Source organism: Canis lupus, chromosome 10, assembly GCF_003254725.2.
Source record: "Canis lupus dingo isolate Sandy chromosome 10, ASM325472v2, whole genome shotgun sequence".
NCBI classification, from domain to species: domain Eukaryota; kingdom Metazoa; phylum Chordata; class Mammalia; order Carnivora; family Canidae; genus Canis; species Canis lupus.
The window spans coordinates 41,232,276-41,249,861 of record NC_064252.1 but is presented as its reverse complement, the minus strand read 5'-3'; the positions used below and the strand labels follow the sequence as shown (position 1 = coordinate 41,249,861).

Genomic DNA, 17,586 nt, shown 5'->3' with positions numbered 1-17,586 from the left:
GAACAGAGGCAGGTCTTCAGAGATTAGCCCTCCAGGCCTTCTATGGTGTGGCCACTCCCTGTTTGATTGGTTCATCTCTTCCTTGCTGTACACACTTTGTAGCCAGGTCGTTGTGCCACGCCTTCCTCATGGTGCCTAGGCTTTCCTCGTGCCTGCCTTGTGCCTCATTCCCCCTGAAACCTAAATATTCACGGCCAGTTATCTCAGTGCCACCTCCCTGAATCTCCTCATCTGTAATTGCCTTCCCTTCCCTACTCCTCTGGTACTTACTACATCTCTTCCTTCCTATCATGTATGATAATTACTTGTGTTCCTATCTTATCTTCTGTACCAAATACAAGTTTATGGACGATATAGCCCACCTGGGATCCAATACTGGCTCCCTCAGATCCTTGTGCAGAGAAGGGATTCAACAGTCTGATGAAGGGTATAAGTCTTTGTTCCTTTTCAGAATTCTTCACGGACAGACTGTATTCATTTTGTTTTTCTTTTCTTTGCAAGTAGTCATGTCATTTGGAAAAATTAAATGTCATCTAAGTTCTGCTTTGGAATAATTCCAACAGATTTTTAATGTTTTTGTTATATTTTCATCTTTTTCCCAATTATTTTATTATGATAAGTTCTTTGCAACCTCATAAGGGGACCATTTTTAAAACCCCTACAGAGATATTGCAGATATTGCAGACCACTACAATAAAGCGACTATTTCAATAAAGCAAGTCAGATGAATTTTTTGGTGTCCTGGTGCATATAAAAGTTATATTTATACCATATTGTAGTCTACTACTAAATGTTCGATAGCATTATATGTAAAATAATAATATACTTTAATTTAAGAATATCTTTTTTTAAAAATTATTATTTACTTAAGAGAGACACACAGAGAGTCAGAGACATAGGCAGAGGGAGAAACAGGCTCCATGCAGGGAGCCCGATGTGGGACTTGATCCCTGAACTCCAGGATCATGCCCTGAAGCCGAAGGCAGACACCCAACTGCTGAGCCACCCAGGCGTCTCCCCCTACCTTTTTTTTTTTTATAATTAAAAAGTATCTTATTGCTAAAAAATGTTCACCATCATCTGAGCTTCGAGCAAGTTACAATCACTGATCATAGATCACCATAACAAATATAATAATATTATAAAAGTTTTAAATATCAAGAGAATTAGCAAAATGTGCTATAGAGACATGAAGTGAGTAAATGCTGTTGGAGAAATAATATTTCTGAAAAGTTTGAAATATCGGAGGAATTAGCAAAATGTGCTACAGAGACATGAAGTGAGCAAATGCTGTTGGAGAAATGGTGCCAACTGACTTGCTCAAGGACACAGAACTGCCACAAACCTTCAATTTATAAAGAATGCAGTATCTGCACAACACAAGAAGGCAAAGTACAGTAAGACAAGGTTTGGCGTCGTATTCATAGTTGCACTATTTTTTAGTGGGGAGAAATTAAATGTATCTTTTAGCTCTAGCATATGACTAAATATTGTAAGAATGTGTTACTGGGTTACTGACATGAATCAGTTAATTCTTTTTGTCTTTATGTATTTATTTATTTCCATATTTTTATTGTTTATTTACTCAGTTTGATTCTGTTTATTTTTATTTATTTATTTTTAAAATATTTTATTTATTTATTTGAGAGTGAGCGAGAGAGTGAGAAAGAGAGAGTGCGCATCAGCAGGGGAGGGGCAGAGGGAGAAGCAGACTCCCTCCTGAGCAGGGAGCCTGATGTGGGGCTCAATCCTGATATTCCAGGATGAGGACCTGAGCTGAAGGCAGATGCTTACCTGACTGAGCCACCCAGGCGACTTTGGATTTATTTTTAGTACTGAATTCCGTCACTCAGTCTTTGTCTACTTAGTATTATCATGCAATGATGGCAGCTTGTTGCTGTAGCAGATCAAAATGATGTTTCTCACTATTTCCTGTTTCTCCTTATCTATTGCTTATTGCAATTCTGTTTTTTAAAAATGTGTATTTGAAAAAAATAAAAATAAAAATATGTATTTGGTTGCTATACACAGGGGAATAGATGAACCAACCCAGCATTTTTACCATTGAGTGCACTTGCTTATTTCTCTTAATACTTAAAAACAAGTTCAATGTACCCTGTAAATATTTACCTCCTCCCCCCTAACCGCCCCCCCCCCCCCCCCCCCCGCCAAAGAGGCATGACTTATTTTAGAATATTCTTTGTTAAATCCAGTGTTTCCCAGGGTTGCTTCAAGAAGGAGCAGCCCGGGAAGCTAGTTCTGAATCACACTGCTTCTGCTGACTTTGTTTCCAAGGGTACTTGTCCCCAACTCAACATGAGCTTGGAAAATATTTGTAGATCGAATAAATGTCATTATTTATTCTGTAGGCTCTCGTAAAATATGGAACATTAATTGGATAATTTGTGTTTGCACCTGGAGGATGTGCTTCCTCTCCTGAGGGCTTTGTCCCTGCTCACCTCTGCTAGGTTCCCCCTTTCTCTTCTGGCTGTGTCTCTTGGTAATTAGAAGTGTATATCATTTTTGAGACTTATTTTGTATAGCTTTTTTTTGTTATTGTTGTTGATGGTGGTGGTTCTCAGGGATTCAGATTTTTACATTGTTGCTCTTTTGTTTATCCTGCTATCTTGAAGCTTCCTGTCCTCTCTTCCCAGCATTTGACAAATAGATTATTTCAAGTATGATGAGAAAACAGTGAATCAATGGCTTTGTACTTAGCTATCCATAGATCTTTAGCTTTTAAGCTCAATTCGTTTCAATGTTTGTGTGCAAAAGAAATGAAAATAGCTTCATTCTAAGAGAGGATTGTCTTAACTGTATGTTTTATATGAGAGTCCAATCCTATTCCCCTTCCCACTTGGTATTTCTATAGCAATTAAAGTAAAATTTTAAAGTACCCATCCTCATGGACTTTTGTGTATGAATAATAAAGGGCAAATGACATGAGTACAATGCTCCAGATACTACAAAGTAGAAGTTAGCAAAAAGTACAAAGAACAAACTAAAACATGGGGAAGAAAACCACAGCCTAGGAGCTAAGCATGGCCCCCACCCTGGTTTTGTATGGCCTGTTAGATTTTTAAACTGTTAAACAAAATCAAAAGAAGAATGCTATTCTGTGACATGAAAACTAGTAGGAAATTCTAGTTTCCATGTCCCCAAGTAACGATTCATTAGAACACAGCCACATTCATACACTTAGGTATTATTTCCGGCTCCTTTTGTACTACAACTGCAGAGTAAAATATGGCCTGCAAGCTGGAAATATTTACTATCTGGCTTTTTATAGAGAAAAGTTAGATGACCTCTGGACTGAGCAGTAGATTATACTTGTGGTAGCTCATGTTCAGCCTTGTAAAAACCATCAAAAACTTCATCCCCCCCCCCCCCCCTTAAGTGGTCTATTTCTCCATAACATTTGTTGAGATAATGACTCTGGAGAGACAGAGGTGCCTGAGTGGCTCAGTGGTTGAGCATCTACCTTAGGCTCTGGTCATGATCTCGGGGTCCTGGGATAGAGCCCCACATTGGGCTCCCTGCAGGGAGCCTACTTCTCCCTCTGCCTGTGTCTCTGCCTCTCTGTGTGTGTCTCTCATGAATAAATAAATAAAATCTTTTTAAAAAAAATGACTCTGAAGAGCAAATTCGATTCAAGTTGACTTACCCTCTGAGTAGTTGGGAGTGGGAGAGCTGTAAATGAATGCACATTTGCAAATAATGGATTTACTTGTGTTATTCTGTGAGCAATGAATTTGAAGAAGACTTTTGGTTAATTATTTTGCTGGTACGTTGGACTCCTGTCATTTATAAGCCATACACACTTACACACAAAACCTTCCATGGTCGCAGAGAGTGTTAGAAGATTCAGCGTCTCTGCTTTTACGTTCACCAAAAAGCACGGAGCTAAGGTCTCTGGTGACCACCTTTATTTAATCCTTCCTTGCTCCTGGAAGGGCTGGGCAGATTCAGTGACTAGCAGTTTCAGGCCAGGGTGACCTAGCATTCACGAAGGAAAGGAGAACAGTGGTTTTGAAATGTAAGCATAGGGTCTTTTAAACAACCCTTGTTGGTTTGTCGCTGCTCTTCCCTGATATTTGCTGCAGCCAGATGTCCCCTCCTGCTCCCCCGGTCTCCTGTCCCGGTGGCGCTTCTGTCTGAGGGCATCCTGCACGTCTGCCGCTGCCTTGCCCTGGGGTCCGCCGTCGCGGGTCCTGGACAGGATCCGGCGCAGCGCTGGAGCGTGGCAGGCCTGGTCCTGCAAGATGCACACACGCAGCCTCCGTTTCCTCCTCTCTTCCGCCGGCCGTGGTCCCCACGCTCCCTCCTTAGGAATGAGGGCCTCCTCTCAGCACAGTGCCAGGAGGCCAGGAGGTGGCACCCGCGTGGGAGAGAGCCCTGGGCCCCGGGCCGGAGGGGGAGGAGAGCGAGAGGCCGAGAGGCCGGCGCACGAGTGGGGAGCCGCCAGGGCGCAAGAGGCGCTGCTCGCTCTCCAGTCCATCTGCGGACGATCCCATTCCTTGCTTTTGTGCATTTTTCTAGAACTGTTTCCTCTTGCATCTTCATGTCGGACAGGGGGAGGAAACCAAAACGGGGGGGCGGGGGGCTTTGTGACGTCACAGGCGCAGTGGTGACTCCTCATTGTTACAATCCTTGTCATGGCCGGCGGGTTTGTCCCCATTTTGCAGGTGAGCAACCCGGGCCCGGGCCTGGGTGTCACCTCTCCTCGGCAGCACAGAGTGTGGGCGACTGGATCGGAGGCCACGTGGCACCCATTAAGGCCCGGGCACACGGCACCTTTGGGTTGGGCCTTCGTGTCCTGCATTCCAGAAAGGAGCTCATTTCCCTTAGACTCCAGGGGGCCGTTCAGCCGTTCAGGGCAGGCACATCCTTATCACACAGGGAACGTTGCAGGTAGAAGCTGGACTCAGCGCGAGGAGGGGTTACAAAGGTGGGGTCGTCAGGGGACCCCCTTAGAGTCTCTGTTCGGCACAGAGGTCAGCAGGGCAGAGGTCACGGGGGCAGAGTGGCCCAACCAGCTGAGTACATTCATCCCCCAGCAATGACCGGGGCCTCCTGTGACCTGGATAAGAAAACCATCAGTCCTAGTGAACCAAACTGTTCACTTTATTATTTAGAAATCCTTCAGAGCTCTTGAGATCATGACGATTCCTTTTATGCTCTTTTTCACAGGCTGTTCCATGCCATGTCTTTAGTGCGGTTGGTCGGCTCTAAAGGGTTTACTTAGTAAACTCCCTGTGATCCTGAGTTTCTAAGGACACATTCTGACGTTTTAACATCACGTTCCTGTAGGTCAGATAACTTCCACAGGCTGCTTTCATCCTAAAGCATGCGAGGTGCCCTCAGGACAGGCTGCTGTGTCGGTATGGACTGTCCCCCTGAAGCCTTATCAGGGGGCCTTCGTGGGTGAACCTGCTTCCCTGTCAGCCCGTGTGCCATCTCCCCCTGCTGCCCACCTCCCCCCGACACAGTTGTTGCATCACAGCCACACTGGGCTCCCCCATGAATTAGGAGATGGATAGTTTCCTCCAATTGCTCACTTCCTGGGAGGCTCTTTGTGCCTTCTCTGTGTATTTAATGTCTGTCTGTCCTTCCAGGAAGCACCACCAGAGACTGCCTCCTCCATGATGTCCTAGCTGATTTCCTCCCTCCCTCCTCCCCTAGCACTAGTGTGGGGTCTCCTCACAGCGGGTCTTAAACACATCTATTCCATGGTCTTGACTAGAAGCTCTGAGCCTGGAGGTCATGGTGGTTTACATCTCTCAAGTCGTAATTGGCTGAAGTGTCTTCAAAGCATTGATTGGGTTGTCCCTGAAGGAGCAGACCTCTGAAAAATTAAACATACTTAGCATTCCAAGTGAAGTAGTCTGAAATTTTTAAACATTTAAAAAAGACTTCTTTATTTATTTGAGAGAGAGAGAGCGTGCATCACGCATGCATGTACATGCAAGCACATGCAATGAGGGGGCAGACAGAGGAGCAGAGAGAGAATTCCAAGCAGATTCCCTGTTGAGGAAGGAGCCTGATGCAGGGCTCAATCTCATGACCCTGAGATCATGATCTGAGCCAAAATCAAGAGTTGGAAGCTTAACCCCTGGAGCCACCTAGGCGGCCCTGAAATTTAAAAAAAGAAATTTTTTTAAAAAAAGATTTTCATTTATTTATTCATGAGACACACAGAGAGAGGCAGAGACACAGGCAGAGGGAGAAGCAGGCTCCTGGCAGAGAGCCTGATGCTGAGGGACTTGATCCCAGGACCCTGGGATCATGATCTGAGCCAAAGGCAGATGCTCAACCACTGAGCCACCCAGGTGCCCCTGAAATTAAAAATATTAAATACATTGCAAACTCTTCTCAGTACCAGAGGGGGCAGTGGTAACCTGAAAGCTGGTGTGTGATCCGGCCACCTTGACAAGACCCTGTATCTCTTTGAGCCTCAGTTTCCACTTAAATATATCTGAAAAGGTGAAAATAACTGCCTTGCCTCCTCTTAAAGTTTTTGTGAGGATGAAATGAGATGTCACCTTTGAAAATGTGTTAGAAATCACAAAACTGCTTCAAATATAAAATCACACGGTTGTATTTAAGAACACTTCACTGGAATTTAGACGACAGCCGTGCTGTGGAAGTACTATGCACCTCTGTCATTCAACTTCTGATGTAAAGTTGCACTTATGCCTACCCCGTACATCATGAATAGTCTTAAGGAGATCATCTGACTTTTGCATCATACTCTGCAAAGCCAGTCTGTAGCCGATTATGCTCACCTGGGAGGTTTTGAGATAGAATCTATCAGTTCTGGCAAAGAGAACCAATTTACTTTCACCCTATGTCTTGCACAACCCAAATGTTTTTTCTTTATCTTTTTTCCTTTACAGGCTTCCATCTGTATCACAAGTTGCCCACGATAGTGCCGGAGAGCTGCCTTCTTATAATGGTTGGCCTGCTGCTAGGAGGGATTATTTTTGGGGTCGATGAAAAGTCCCCCCCTGCGATGAAGACTGATGTGTTTTTCTTGTATCTCCTCCCACCCATTGTGCTTGACGCGGGCTATTTCATGCCCACACGCCCATTCTTTGAGAACATTGGCACCATATTCTGGTATGCTGTGGTAGGGACCCTTTGGAATTCCATTGGCATCGGGGTGTCTTTGTATGGTATCTGCCAGATTGAAGCCTTTGGCCTGAGTGACATCACCCTGCTCCAGAATCTGCTCTTCGGCAGCTTGATCTCAGCCGTGGACCCCGTGGCCGTGCTCGCCGTCTTTGAGAACATTCATGTCAATGAGCAGCTCTACATCCTGGTCTTCGGAGAGTCTCTGCTGAATGATGCAGTGACAGTGGTGAGTAGCATGTTCACGCTGCATCCCTCCAACACCACTGGGCGCCACCGGTCTGCGTCAGCTTTCTGATAATGACAGCTGAGGTGCGACCCTCACACAGTTGTGCACTGAGACGGCCCCTCACTCAGCTTAATGCTCTGGTATTGCTGCCTTGAAATGCTGTGTAACATTCTCTTTATTGACTATTGACTTTTTAAATTCATTATTACACAGTGGGCCCCTCATTTTTGTTTTGCACTGGGTCGCACAATCTATGTAGCTGGTCTCTGCTTGCAAGGTCCTGCTGGCGCCAGGGGGGCATCAAAGTGATCGTGGCCTTTCTACCTCTGAAGATTTCTCACTTGGCATTTTCAAAAGTGATGGGCTTTGATCAGACTCGAAGGACTTCAGGTCCCAGAATTCTTTGTGAGACGTGATGCTGGCAGTCTACTATGTGTAATAGAAATGAAACGACGATACCTACCAAGTGCCATTCTGTGTCTGGGGATGGCTTATTTATTATTTTGTTATTTTAGGCCAGTTTTCCATTACACTCTCACTTTCTGTTACTACTCAGCCAGCTGATTTCCGGTCCTCACCATTTTCCCCATAACTGGGTATTTATTCAGAGAATGCGAATTTATTTTTAATTCTCACTAATTAACACATAATTAGAGTCAGAGGCTGTTGTGATCTTAATGTTAACAGAATTTACCTCTGCCCTGCTTCCTGAGCTCCAGCAAAATGTGGAGAAGTGGTAAGGAAGCCTCTCTCCACCACCCATGAGGCCTACAGGTTGTTCCTCCATCCGTGAAAGACACACAGGTGACCCTGTATCAGTAAACCAGTTAGGGAGCACCAGTGATGCAGTTTTATGCTGGCCCCCATTCTGCAGTGATGATGCATAATTGTCCGCATCACTGTGAACCTCTTGTGAATGCCTACATTGTGCTCGGGTCTTTATAACTATGTAGTAATTATTTTTCTCATTTGGTAGGTAAGACACTTGAGGCAGAGAAAAATATTAAAAGATTTTAGGTAACTAGTTTATAGTACCCCCTGCATTAGTTCCTTTCATTAAAATATTATTCCTGATTCATTTAAAAGTCTGCATAGATACCAACATCACTCTCCATGAGCTTGTATGCAGACCCCCAAACTGCATAAAATGTCATTTTGAAGGATGTCCATTAGCTCCCTGTGGACGTTATTGGGTAGAAAGTAATTGATAAGGAAATCCCGTTTTTTTAGAATAGCTGCTAAGATAGCTATTTTAAGGCAGCTAAGGTACCTCTTTCAAGTCACAAAATACACTCCATTTATTCCATTATTCATTAACAGTGATTTGTCCTTGACTTAGCAATTTTAAATTATAACTGAGAGACTACCATGGTGATGGAGACATTTTGTAATTCTAATTTCCAGAGGCATCAAGGTTTTCATGGTGTTTTAGGTTTGATAGATACATGTTACCCTTATTGAGGTAGATTGTGGACATTTTTTCTTTTTAGATTTGGACATTTTTAATAAGGATTTCTTGGATCTCTTTCTTGTATAGGAAACTTTATAAAGAAATAGTAACAGCCCTGCTGCACTCATTCTAGGGCAGTCTAGCAAGGCCAGCTCAGTTTTAGTGTGATATGCCATGCCTTTACCCTGCTTTCCCCTCTCTTTAAAAAAAAAAAAAAAAAAAATTCTCATTCAGAAACCTCAGTTTCTGAACTCAAACTCAAACTCCATTCTTTGAGTTTGTCAGGAATCAGACCTGAGGAAAAAATCTGGCTAAACCACCATTCAAAGTGTGCAAAGGCCCCAGGTTTTCCAGAGGTACATCTGTTGCCTCCTGTCAAGAGGCCCCAAGCCATCCAATGTGGTTTTATGGACAGAGAGGGAGTCCCTGACCCAGAGAAGGCAGCGGGCCAGATTGAGGGCGCTGTTCAATAGAGGAAAGAGGGCAAGGACAGAGAAAGGGCGTGGCTGCTCTTAAGATGTAGAAGCCCGGGATCCCTGGGTGGCGCAGCGGTTTGGCGCCTGCCTTTGGCCCAGGGCGCGATCCTGGAGACCCGGGATCGAATCCCACGTCGGGCTCCCGGTGCATGGAGCCTGCTTCTCCCTCTGCCTGTGTCTCTGCCTCTCTCTCTCTCTCTGTGACTATCATGAATAAATAAATAAAATCTTTAAAAAAAAAAAAAAAAAAAAAAAAAAAAAAAAAAAAAGATGTAGAAGCCCTTGTTACAGGCCAAAGCCTGTAAGTCAGAATGACTGTAAGGATTTCCCGTGTATGGACCTTCCTCACGTTATATACCCAGGGCTCGGAGCCCCGTGGACCCACACCTACAAGCTAGCAGGCATGCCTGAGGGTTTTGCCCTCCTAAAGGTGAAGAAGAAGCTTCCTGGTATCATAGTCACTGAAATGCCTGAATAGTGGACTGAACGGATCAGGTGTTAGGAATGATTAGAACCACATTGTTAAAAAAAAAAAAAAAAAAAAAAAAAAAGATCATTTTGCCTCCTAGTCAGGTACCCTTGGAGTACAGAGGTAGAATCCATGTTTTATGGATTCTTTGACTTCTCGTCTTATCTCTAGGAGAGGTTTAAGGAACTCACGGGGTAGGGAAAGGCATGAAAAGTATGGACCCTGCTGCATACGGTGAAGATGATGAGTCACTAGGAGTTGCAATGAGAAGGGTAAAGATTAAACAGGAAGAATTCATGTTAAAAATGTAGTCTGGAGGAGTAAAATTAAAGGTCAATGTGATTCATTCTGTCCCCAAATCTTGGTAGATACAATACTGAGGGAGCAGCGTTAAGGGGAGAAACCTACCGTAAAAATGTTTTGGTGCGAAGAGAAATGAATGCTGTATAATTGCAGTCCAGCCATGCCATTGTCCATGGCTATGTAGATTGGAATCAGCTGGAGAAATGACAGCTGAAGGAGCAAAGGTCAGATTTTTAAATAGAATTTCTGTGCTTTCCTTTACCATAAATATTTTAGGAAAACTTCAAAATTTTCCTTATTAGGCCAAGATCGCTCAGGGTCTTAGTTGTCAGATCAGCCCTGCCATCCCACAGTCATGCAGAATCAAGTGACTTAAGCTCACGTGGTCATTTCCAACATCATTTCTAGAACATTTTAATAATGCAACCATTGAATAATCACGCATTTTCCAAGAAGACTTAAAGAATTTCCTCAATCTGCCACAACGAGGCGTGGTTAGGGAGAACTGGCTCTTTGGAACCGGGCAGCAGACGGGCTTCATCGCCCAGGCATTATGTGCTGTGCACTGGTATTTAACTTCAGGAAACTGGAAGATAAACAGTAACCACTTGCTACTCATTTTTGCTCTGCAAATAGCAGAATATATTTAAAATTCCTTTTTTTTTAATATTTTATTTATTTATGACAGATACAGAGAGAGAGAGAGAGGCAGAGACACAGGCAGAGGGAGAAGCAGGCTCTATGCACCGGGAGCCCGTTGTGGGATTCGATCCCGGGTCTCCAGGATCATGCCCTGGGCCAAAGGCAGGCACCAAACCGCTGCGCCACCCAGGGATCCCTATATTTAAAATTCCTATGCAAAAATGATTGTTTCTTGTATTTCATATGAAAAAAAAAAGTGACCCAAAAGCTATTTTTCTGGAACAGAGCTATTCTCATAAAGAACTTGGTATTGTTTGCATCTTTGTGTGTTACATGATTTCACTGTCTCACACCTTTTAAATCAAAGATCAAAATAGATAATTTCTAATTCATATATATACATATATATATATGTATGTATTTTAGGAGTCTACTCTAAAACTGAGCTAGCTGTATTTTAGGAGTCTACTCTACCAACTGAGCTAGCTGGCTGGGTGCTTATATAATCACAATAATGACTAGAATGATTTGAAAGTACTCAACTGTCGAATTAGCCCACTATAAAATAAAGTCAGTGCTGGTATCTGGGTCTTTGAAAAACACAGTTGTCAAGTTGAGGTCAATTTTGCACAGAGCAACTAGAGACGTAATTGTAGCCAACATACCTAGTATATATGCATATGCAGATGTAATTTATAACCCCAACAGTATTTTTCTACATAGATTCCCTTGTGTTACGATGAAAGCATTTAACTAGAATGAACTAACTATGGATTATGGCCAGTGGTAACTAAAAGAATTTTATCTTGTGCTGATCACTGGGTATCAGGTTCACTGTAAGGCAGGTTGGAGGGTATGGAAAGCTTTCTGGTTGTCAAGGCAACATCTCTACCTAAGACATTGCCCCGTAACATTGCCCTGGCATCTGAGGCAGTAGAATGATCGAACTGGAGCTTCTGGCCCATGTACTGAAACTTCAGTGCCTATGACTCAGCAAAACCTAAGGAGATATTTAAAACCAGCCTGTGCCTTTGATAGATTTGTTTTCTGCAAAACCTAAAGAGATATTAAAACCACCCTGCCCCTTTGATAGACTTGATGGATTGAGTTGCCAGGAAAACGCCTCCGGAAAGACTATGACTGTGAGGTTGTTCCTTAGGGACACAGGCCTGAGTCTCCTTTGGAAGCCTCATAAATGTGCTTGATGGGGTGGGGAAGGGAGATACAAGAGAGGAGGAGGAGGAGATGCGGGTTCTTTGCAGGAGGACTCTTGAATTTTTCAGGGAAATGAGGTGGGCAACCAGGAGGCAACACCCACAATGCAAGATGGCAGGTCCCCAAAGCCTGACTGGTATGCAAGATCACCTTTGTTGCAGGAGGGCAACAGGTGATTTGAAGGGGCTGTAGGAGTTCAGGAAGACTCTTGAGGGGAGCAGCGGCTTCAGCTGGGCCATGGAAGACAGATAAAGTCTCCCTGGGCTTAGGGGCTGGGTTCCTCCTGAAAGAAACCACAAGGAGGGAACCAGGGGCAGTGATGAATTATGGTGTTTTGTGGAGCTGTGCTTTGACTCTCCCAGGCTGAAGGGTGTTGGAAAGCAGTTAAAAAGAAGAAGAAGAAGAAGAAGAAGAAGAAGAAGAAGAAGAAGAAGAAGAAGAAGCAGCAGCCAGATATCGAGCTTTCCTAAAGTCAAGGATTTTAAACTTGAGTGACAAATGGAATAACATTATTTAAAGGAAGTGAGTCTTGCGTTGGCCATAGGGAGCATGGGAGCCAGGGCAGCTGAGATTTGCCAGTGTAGGCAGGAGTGGGGAGGGGGGGCAGAAGCCTGGGAGTCTAGGGACAGACCAGCAGAGACCAAGTGGCCTGGGGGCTGTTGGGGGGGGCGCTGTCTGTGCAGAGTGGGCTGGCAGGGAAACCCGGCTCTCTCCTCTGGCAGCAGGTGACTGTCACCCTTTGGCCTTGGCTCTTCGGAGACAAGGAGTATATATAGCACATCTCTGACCTCCGGGAGCCACCACAGCTGCAGATGCTCACAGGATCCACGTGCAGCAAGCCTCTGGCCGGAAGCGGAAGCGGCTGCTGCTACGCGTCAGTTTCTCTTCCGGCAAGTGATGATACTGTCAAGGCATTGAAATCCTCAGGGGAAGGAGCTGCTTTTCCTCCCCCTTCTTACTCAAGTCATTCTTGACGGTACAATAGCAAATGCTCTTGGATGTCACGCCGACCATTACGAGAAAAGAAAAGCCCACTCACATCTAAGCGTAACCTGCTGCTTTCTTCGAAGTCGGCGGATATTTATTGTCATCTTCCAGGCAGCACGGAAAAGGCAAATCATAATAAGGAATGAACCTTGAGCACAAGGAGCTTATGAGCCAGCAGAAAAGATGGAAAAATTACATAAAAACCTGCAGCTGTGGTGAGCCCTAACGGACCTTCGGTGAGGCCAAGAGTGGAGTCGACTCTCCCCAGATCACACGCTGGCTCCCAGGGGCAGAACCTGACTCATTCTCCCATGGTTGAACCTTGAAAAACTCACCCAGAAGGTCAGGAGACCTGGATTTTCATATCGCATCTGACATTTTGCGTGACCATGGACCAATGGGTTCAATTTTAGTTTCTCAGAAACCAAATAAAGGTGTAGCACGGCCTGTACCGTAAAAGGCCTTCATCCCAGTATCCTGCCAGCCAGCTCCCCTGGAGATTCTGGCTTTAAATAACACAATGAAAAGAAGCAGGGCACCTGCTGGACTCATATTTTCCCTGCTGGCTTTGTAAAACATGTGGTAGGGCCTAAGCCATCACTTCCTGTTTCAGTTGGCACAGTGGCCCTTAGAAACAGGCTTGTGAGCATATTCCCTAACAGACGTGAAGTGCCTAGCATTTTTGAAGCTTAATTAGACTAAGACCATGTAAAGACTGTGTGGATTTTTCAGAAGCCAAACAGCCGTGGAGGCTCATTACTTTTAAAAAGGGACAAAATATGTATGAAATTATAGCACACGTACACACAACACACACATGTACCCACCACAGGTGGCTGCCTCTTGGCTTTAAGAAAGAGGCTTTGGATCTCATGTTATAGCAGATGTGTGTGTGTGTGTGTGTGTGTGTGGAGGGGGAACGGGGTGAAGTGAAGAGGGAAGACCTCAGTGTCCTGGGAGGAAGATACCCCTTCAGGTGGGGTACCTGGCTGGGGCCCCTTCCATGGCAAGACCCATAAGAGAGCCTTGCAAGGTTACTAAATTCACAGCAAGCTTGACCAGCTTTCTCTCTGACCAACTACTTCCCCAGCATCGGTAACACAGCAAGGCCTGTTGGATGGCAGCCAAGTCGTTTAAAATTATCTTTTAGATGGTATCTTAAGAATAATATTTAGGAGTCAATGGCATCATAATCACGAACTCTCTTCTCTCTCACTTTGAGAAATAGCTTTCCGGGCAACATACTTTTATCATAGCTTTTTGTTCAAAGTTATTCAATATCATATTAAAGCATGAGAGAGAGCGATACATTCATTGTCACTGATCATCAACTTGGGTGTACAGAAGAAATGTCCTTGTTAGAAGGCCAGCTGAATTTTTCTGTGAATGTAGTGAAAACGGTGAAGTTGGAGTCTTGACCATGGCCTCTCTTTCTCCCACAGGTCCTGTACAACTTGTTCAAGTCTTTTTGCCAGATGAAAACCATTGAGACCATTGACGTGTTTGCTGGAATTGCAAACTTCTTTGTTGTGGGAATTGGTGGGGTGTTGATTGGCATCTTCCTGGGATTTATAGCAGCATTTACTACTCGGTTCACGCATAACATCCGAGTGATTGAGCCACTCTTTGTCTTCCTGTACAGTTATTTGTCCTATATAACAGCCGAAATGTTTCACCTCTCAGGTATCATGGCGTAAGTATTTACCTCCTTGTTAAAACCACTTAATTTCATTAAATTTAAGTATTCTAAGCCAAGATGCTAAGTTCGAATAAGTTTTATAAAAGAGGTTCTCTTGAATTCTCAAAAAAATTAAAAATGAATTTTCCTTACTCTTTGTGTCAAAGAAGTGAAGAAATTCCACTAAATTTATACTAAAGTGATCTCATACTAGAATGGAAAGCTACCTAAAAATTATCTCTTGACTCTCATATGAAAAGTGACAATAAACTGTCACAGTGGATTGTCAGGCACGAAAAATTTTCTGAGTTTGATGCCCACTCAGGGTAGTCCATGTGGGAAGTTCTATGCTTGTTCCAGCAAGGTCATATCACCTAAACTGCATCTGGAATTCTAGAATTGCTTATGGATATTCATTTGAATGATATTAGTGGTAGGGAACCTTCACTTTGTGTGCTAGATTTGATTTGAAATAATGGCGTTCAGTCATTCACAGCAGAATCCAATGAATAAGGCACGTAATCATGTCATTCTGGCTTTAGCTTTTTAAATGAAGAGGCATGATTATAAAGCAAGAAATTCTTTATTACAGATGCAGTTAGTGTATCATTCACTAACGGATTTGGAAGGACATTCTCAAGAAGCTCTGCAAGTGGGCTGAAGATGGGTGGTGTTGGGATCTGATTCTAGACTTCCGAGCATCCCTTTGAAGGAGGTTCCTTGTTGGGCGTGGATGTTTTTGTAACAAAGCTTCCAAGAACAAGTCTATTTTATTATGGTCACACCCCATATAGGGTTGGTGAGAAATACTTAGTAATGAAAAGCCTTTATACGTTTATACGTTTTCATTTTGGCAGATACTTACAGCTCGGTAGGTGCTGGGCTCTATGCAAGGACCAGCTATATATCAAGTTTCTGAGTGGTAAACATAGGTCTGCAGCCTGATTCAGGCATTGCTTTAAGGACGATTTGTTTTTCACCTCTTTTGTATGGGAAGTAGATTAGATTTGTGGTGGAAGAGGTCAGGTGCTTCTCCCTGAGGAGAGTGAGACCCATTATAATGCTAGCCATGAGGTAAAGGCTGTATGGTTTTCTGTTTCACAGAGAACCTAAATAAAGCAACATATTAATCCAGTTTGACCCAGTCATGAAATGTTCTGTATCTTCCTGGTTGCTATTCATATCATTTGTATGACTTCCAGTTGCTTCACTGTTCTTTGACCAGTGTCTTTGAAAGTGTGTGAGCACTTTCAAGGTCTCTAAAGAATGATGGGGGTGGGACTTTGTGGCTGCATTCCAGCAGTGTTCTAATAGCAGTTTGCGTGAGAACCTTGAATATATTTGGACCACATGCATAAGTAGTAAATGTTCTAGAACACTCATATGGTTGTCTGAATATATGTGTCAATTGGCTTGAGGTTGGGGGCAGGGACTGTGATGGGAAGACCCAGAGTACGGGATGGGGGTTAAAGTGTTGGAAGGAGTTGGGGTTGGTGCATCTTGCTTAGCGATGTCCATGAGGACCAGAGTCCACAGAGATTGGAGGCTGGTGCTTCATCAAGATCCTGACCTCCCGTGAAGATGGGATTATTATGCATTTACTCGCTCTGGGAATTAGGAAATAAGGGGCAAATAGGACACCGTGTTCCTGGTAAACAGCACAGATAATTCTCTGCACGATTTGTTGGTGGAAGAAAAACATCCCCTCTGTTTCCAACTTCAAAGTGAACATTTATTTTACAGCCTAGCATACAGAAAGGTCCTTTATTACATTTGAACTAATATTGTCATTGCACACAGTGTGCTAAAATAAGGTAACTCTTAAATGAGATATTATGAGAGGTTTAAAACATTTTTGGGGGTCTGGAATTACCATGCACACCCATTACCTGCTGATAGCAAGTGAAGGGACAGATTGACATTGGAGTGTGTGTGTTCTCAGAAGTGATGCCCTGTTTTCTAATGTGAGGTGATTAGCATGATATTCAGAACTCGCCCACGTGTGCTGTGTGCTGCTTCTGTATGGTGTACATTGTAGATGCGAGTGACCCCCCGCTTTGAACAACGTGCACTTCCACATTTTAAGTACTATCCTGACCTTGGGATGTTGGTCCAGAGGATCCACTGTAACGATGCAATTAAAATTGCATACCGGTGTGCACTTCTTTTATAGAACTAGTGATTTTTCCACATTTCAGTTGCACTGAGTTTAGGATTCCTATCATACTTCTATAATTGCACTCTTTTGCCATTTAAAAACAAATTTTAAGGTAAATGGGAGGGAAGGCATGTGACATGATGAGCATGCTCAGTAATTTCCCTTGTTTGCTTAAGAGAAGTGGGTGGCCACACAGAAAGGAAAAGAAGCACTGAGGTTAGGCAGCCGGGGGGCAGAGAGGGTAAAGCCCCTCTCCGAAACTGTAAAACAGTGTAGCGACGTGACTCTGCCTGCCTGAGTTTTGCAAGTTCTCCTCCCTGTCTCCCTCTTCTCCTTCCTTCTTTCCATCTCTACTTCCTCTCCCTTCCCCTTTGGATTGCCTCTCAGATCCAATCCTCTAACCCCCAGTGCTTTCAGCTTTGTCTTGGGCTGGCTCTTAGGCAGCCCGTCCTAGATTGAGATCACACTCAATGAACAGGAAGTTAACACGAAAGCCTGGTTAAAAACAAAACAAAACAAAACAAAACAGCACTGGGTGTTATATGCAACTGATGAACTAGTGAAAACTACGTCTGAAACTAATGATGAACTGTATGTTGGCTAATTGAATATAAATTTAAAAAAGAAAGAAAGAAAAGAAACATCCTTCTGCAGAACAGAAGAGTGGGGTCTGGGTTCAAAATGCAAATCAGTCTCTTAGATAGGAAAGCTCTGGGCAGGACTGCAGCATCTTGGTTTCTTTGGAGAGATGTCGGAAGCGATGTACCTCGGGTAATCACAAAACTCTACTTGCAACTATTGATTTTGCGTCATGGAATTGTAGTGTGATGGGATTTTCACCAAAAATA

General features: G+C 43.8%; 1 protein-coding gene across 2 annotated transcripts in view; it reads left to right on the top strand.

The window, feature by feature from the left end:
* Positions 1 to 17,586, top strand: part of SLC9A2 (solute carrier family 9 member A2) — a 97,427-nt gene that overhangs the window by 28,553 nt on the left and 51,288 nt on the right. The window contains exons 1-3 of one of the 2 annotated variants that reach the window (XM_035695905.2): positions 5,206 to 5,381; positions 6,897 to 7,360; positions 14,345 to 14,595. In XM_035695905.2, coding sequence (XP_035551798.1) covers positions 5,348 to 5,381; positions 6,897 to 7,360; positions 14,345 to 14,595 — 749 coding nt within the window. In that variant the 5' untranslated portion in view covers positions 5,206 to 5,347. Of the gene's footprint in view, positions 1 to 5,205; positions 5,382 to 6,896; positions 7,361 to 14,344; positions 14,596 to 17,586 lie in introns of those variants that run through there. The other variant, XM_025463332.3, reaches the window with a different exon arrangement.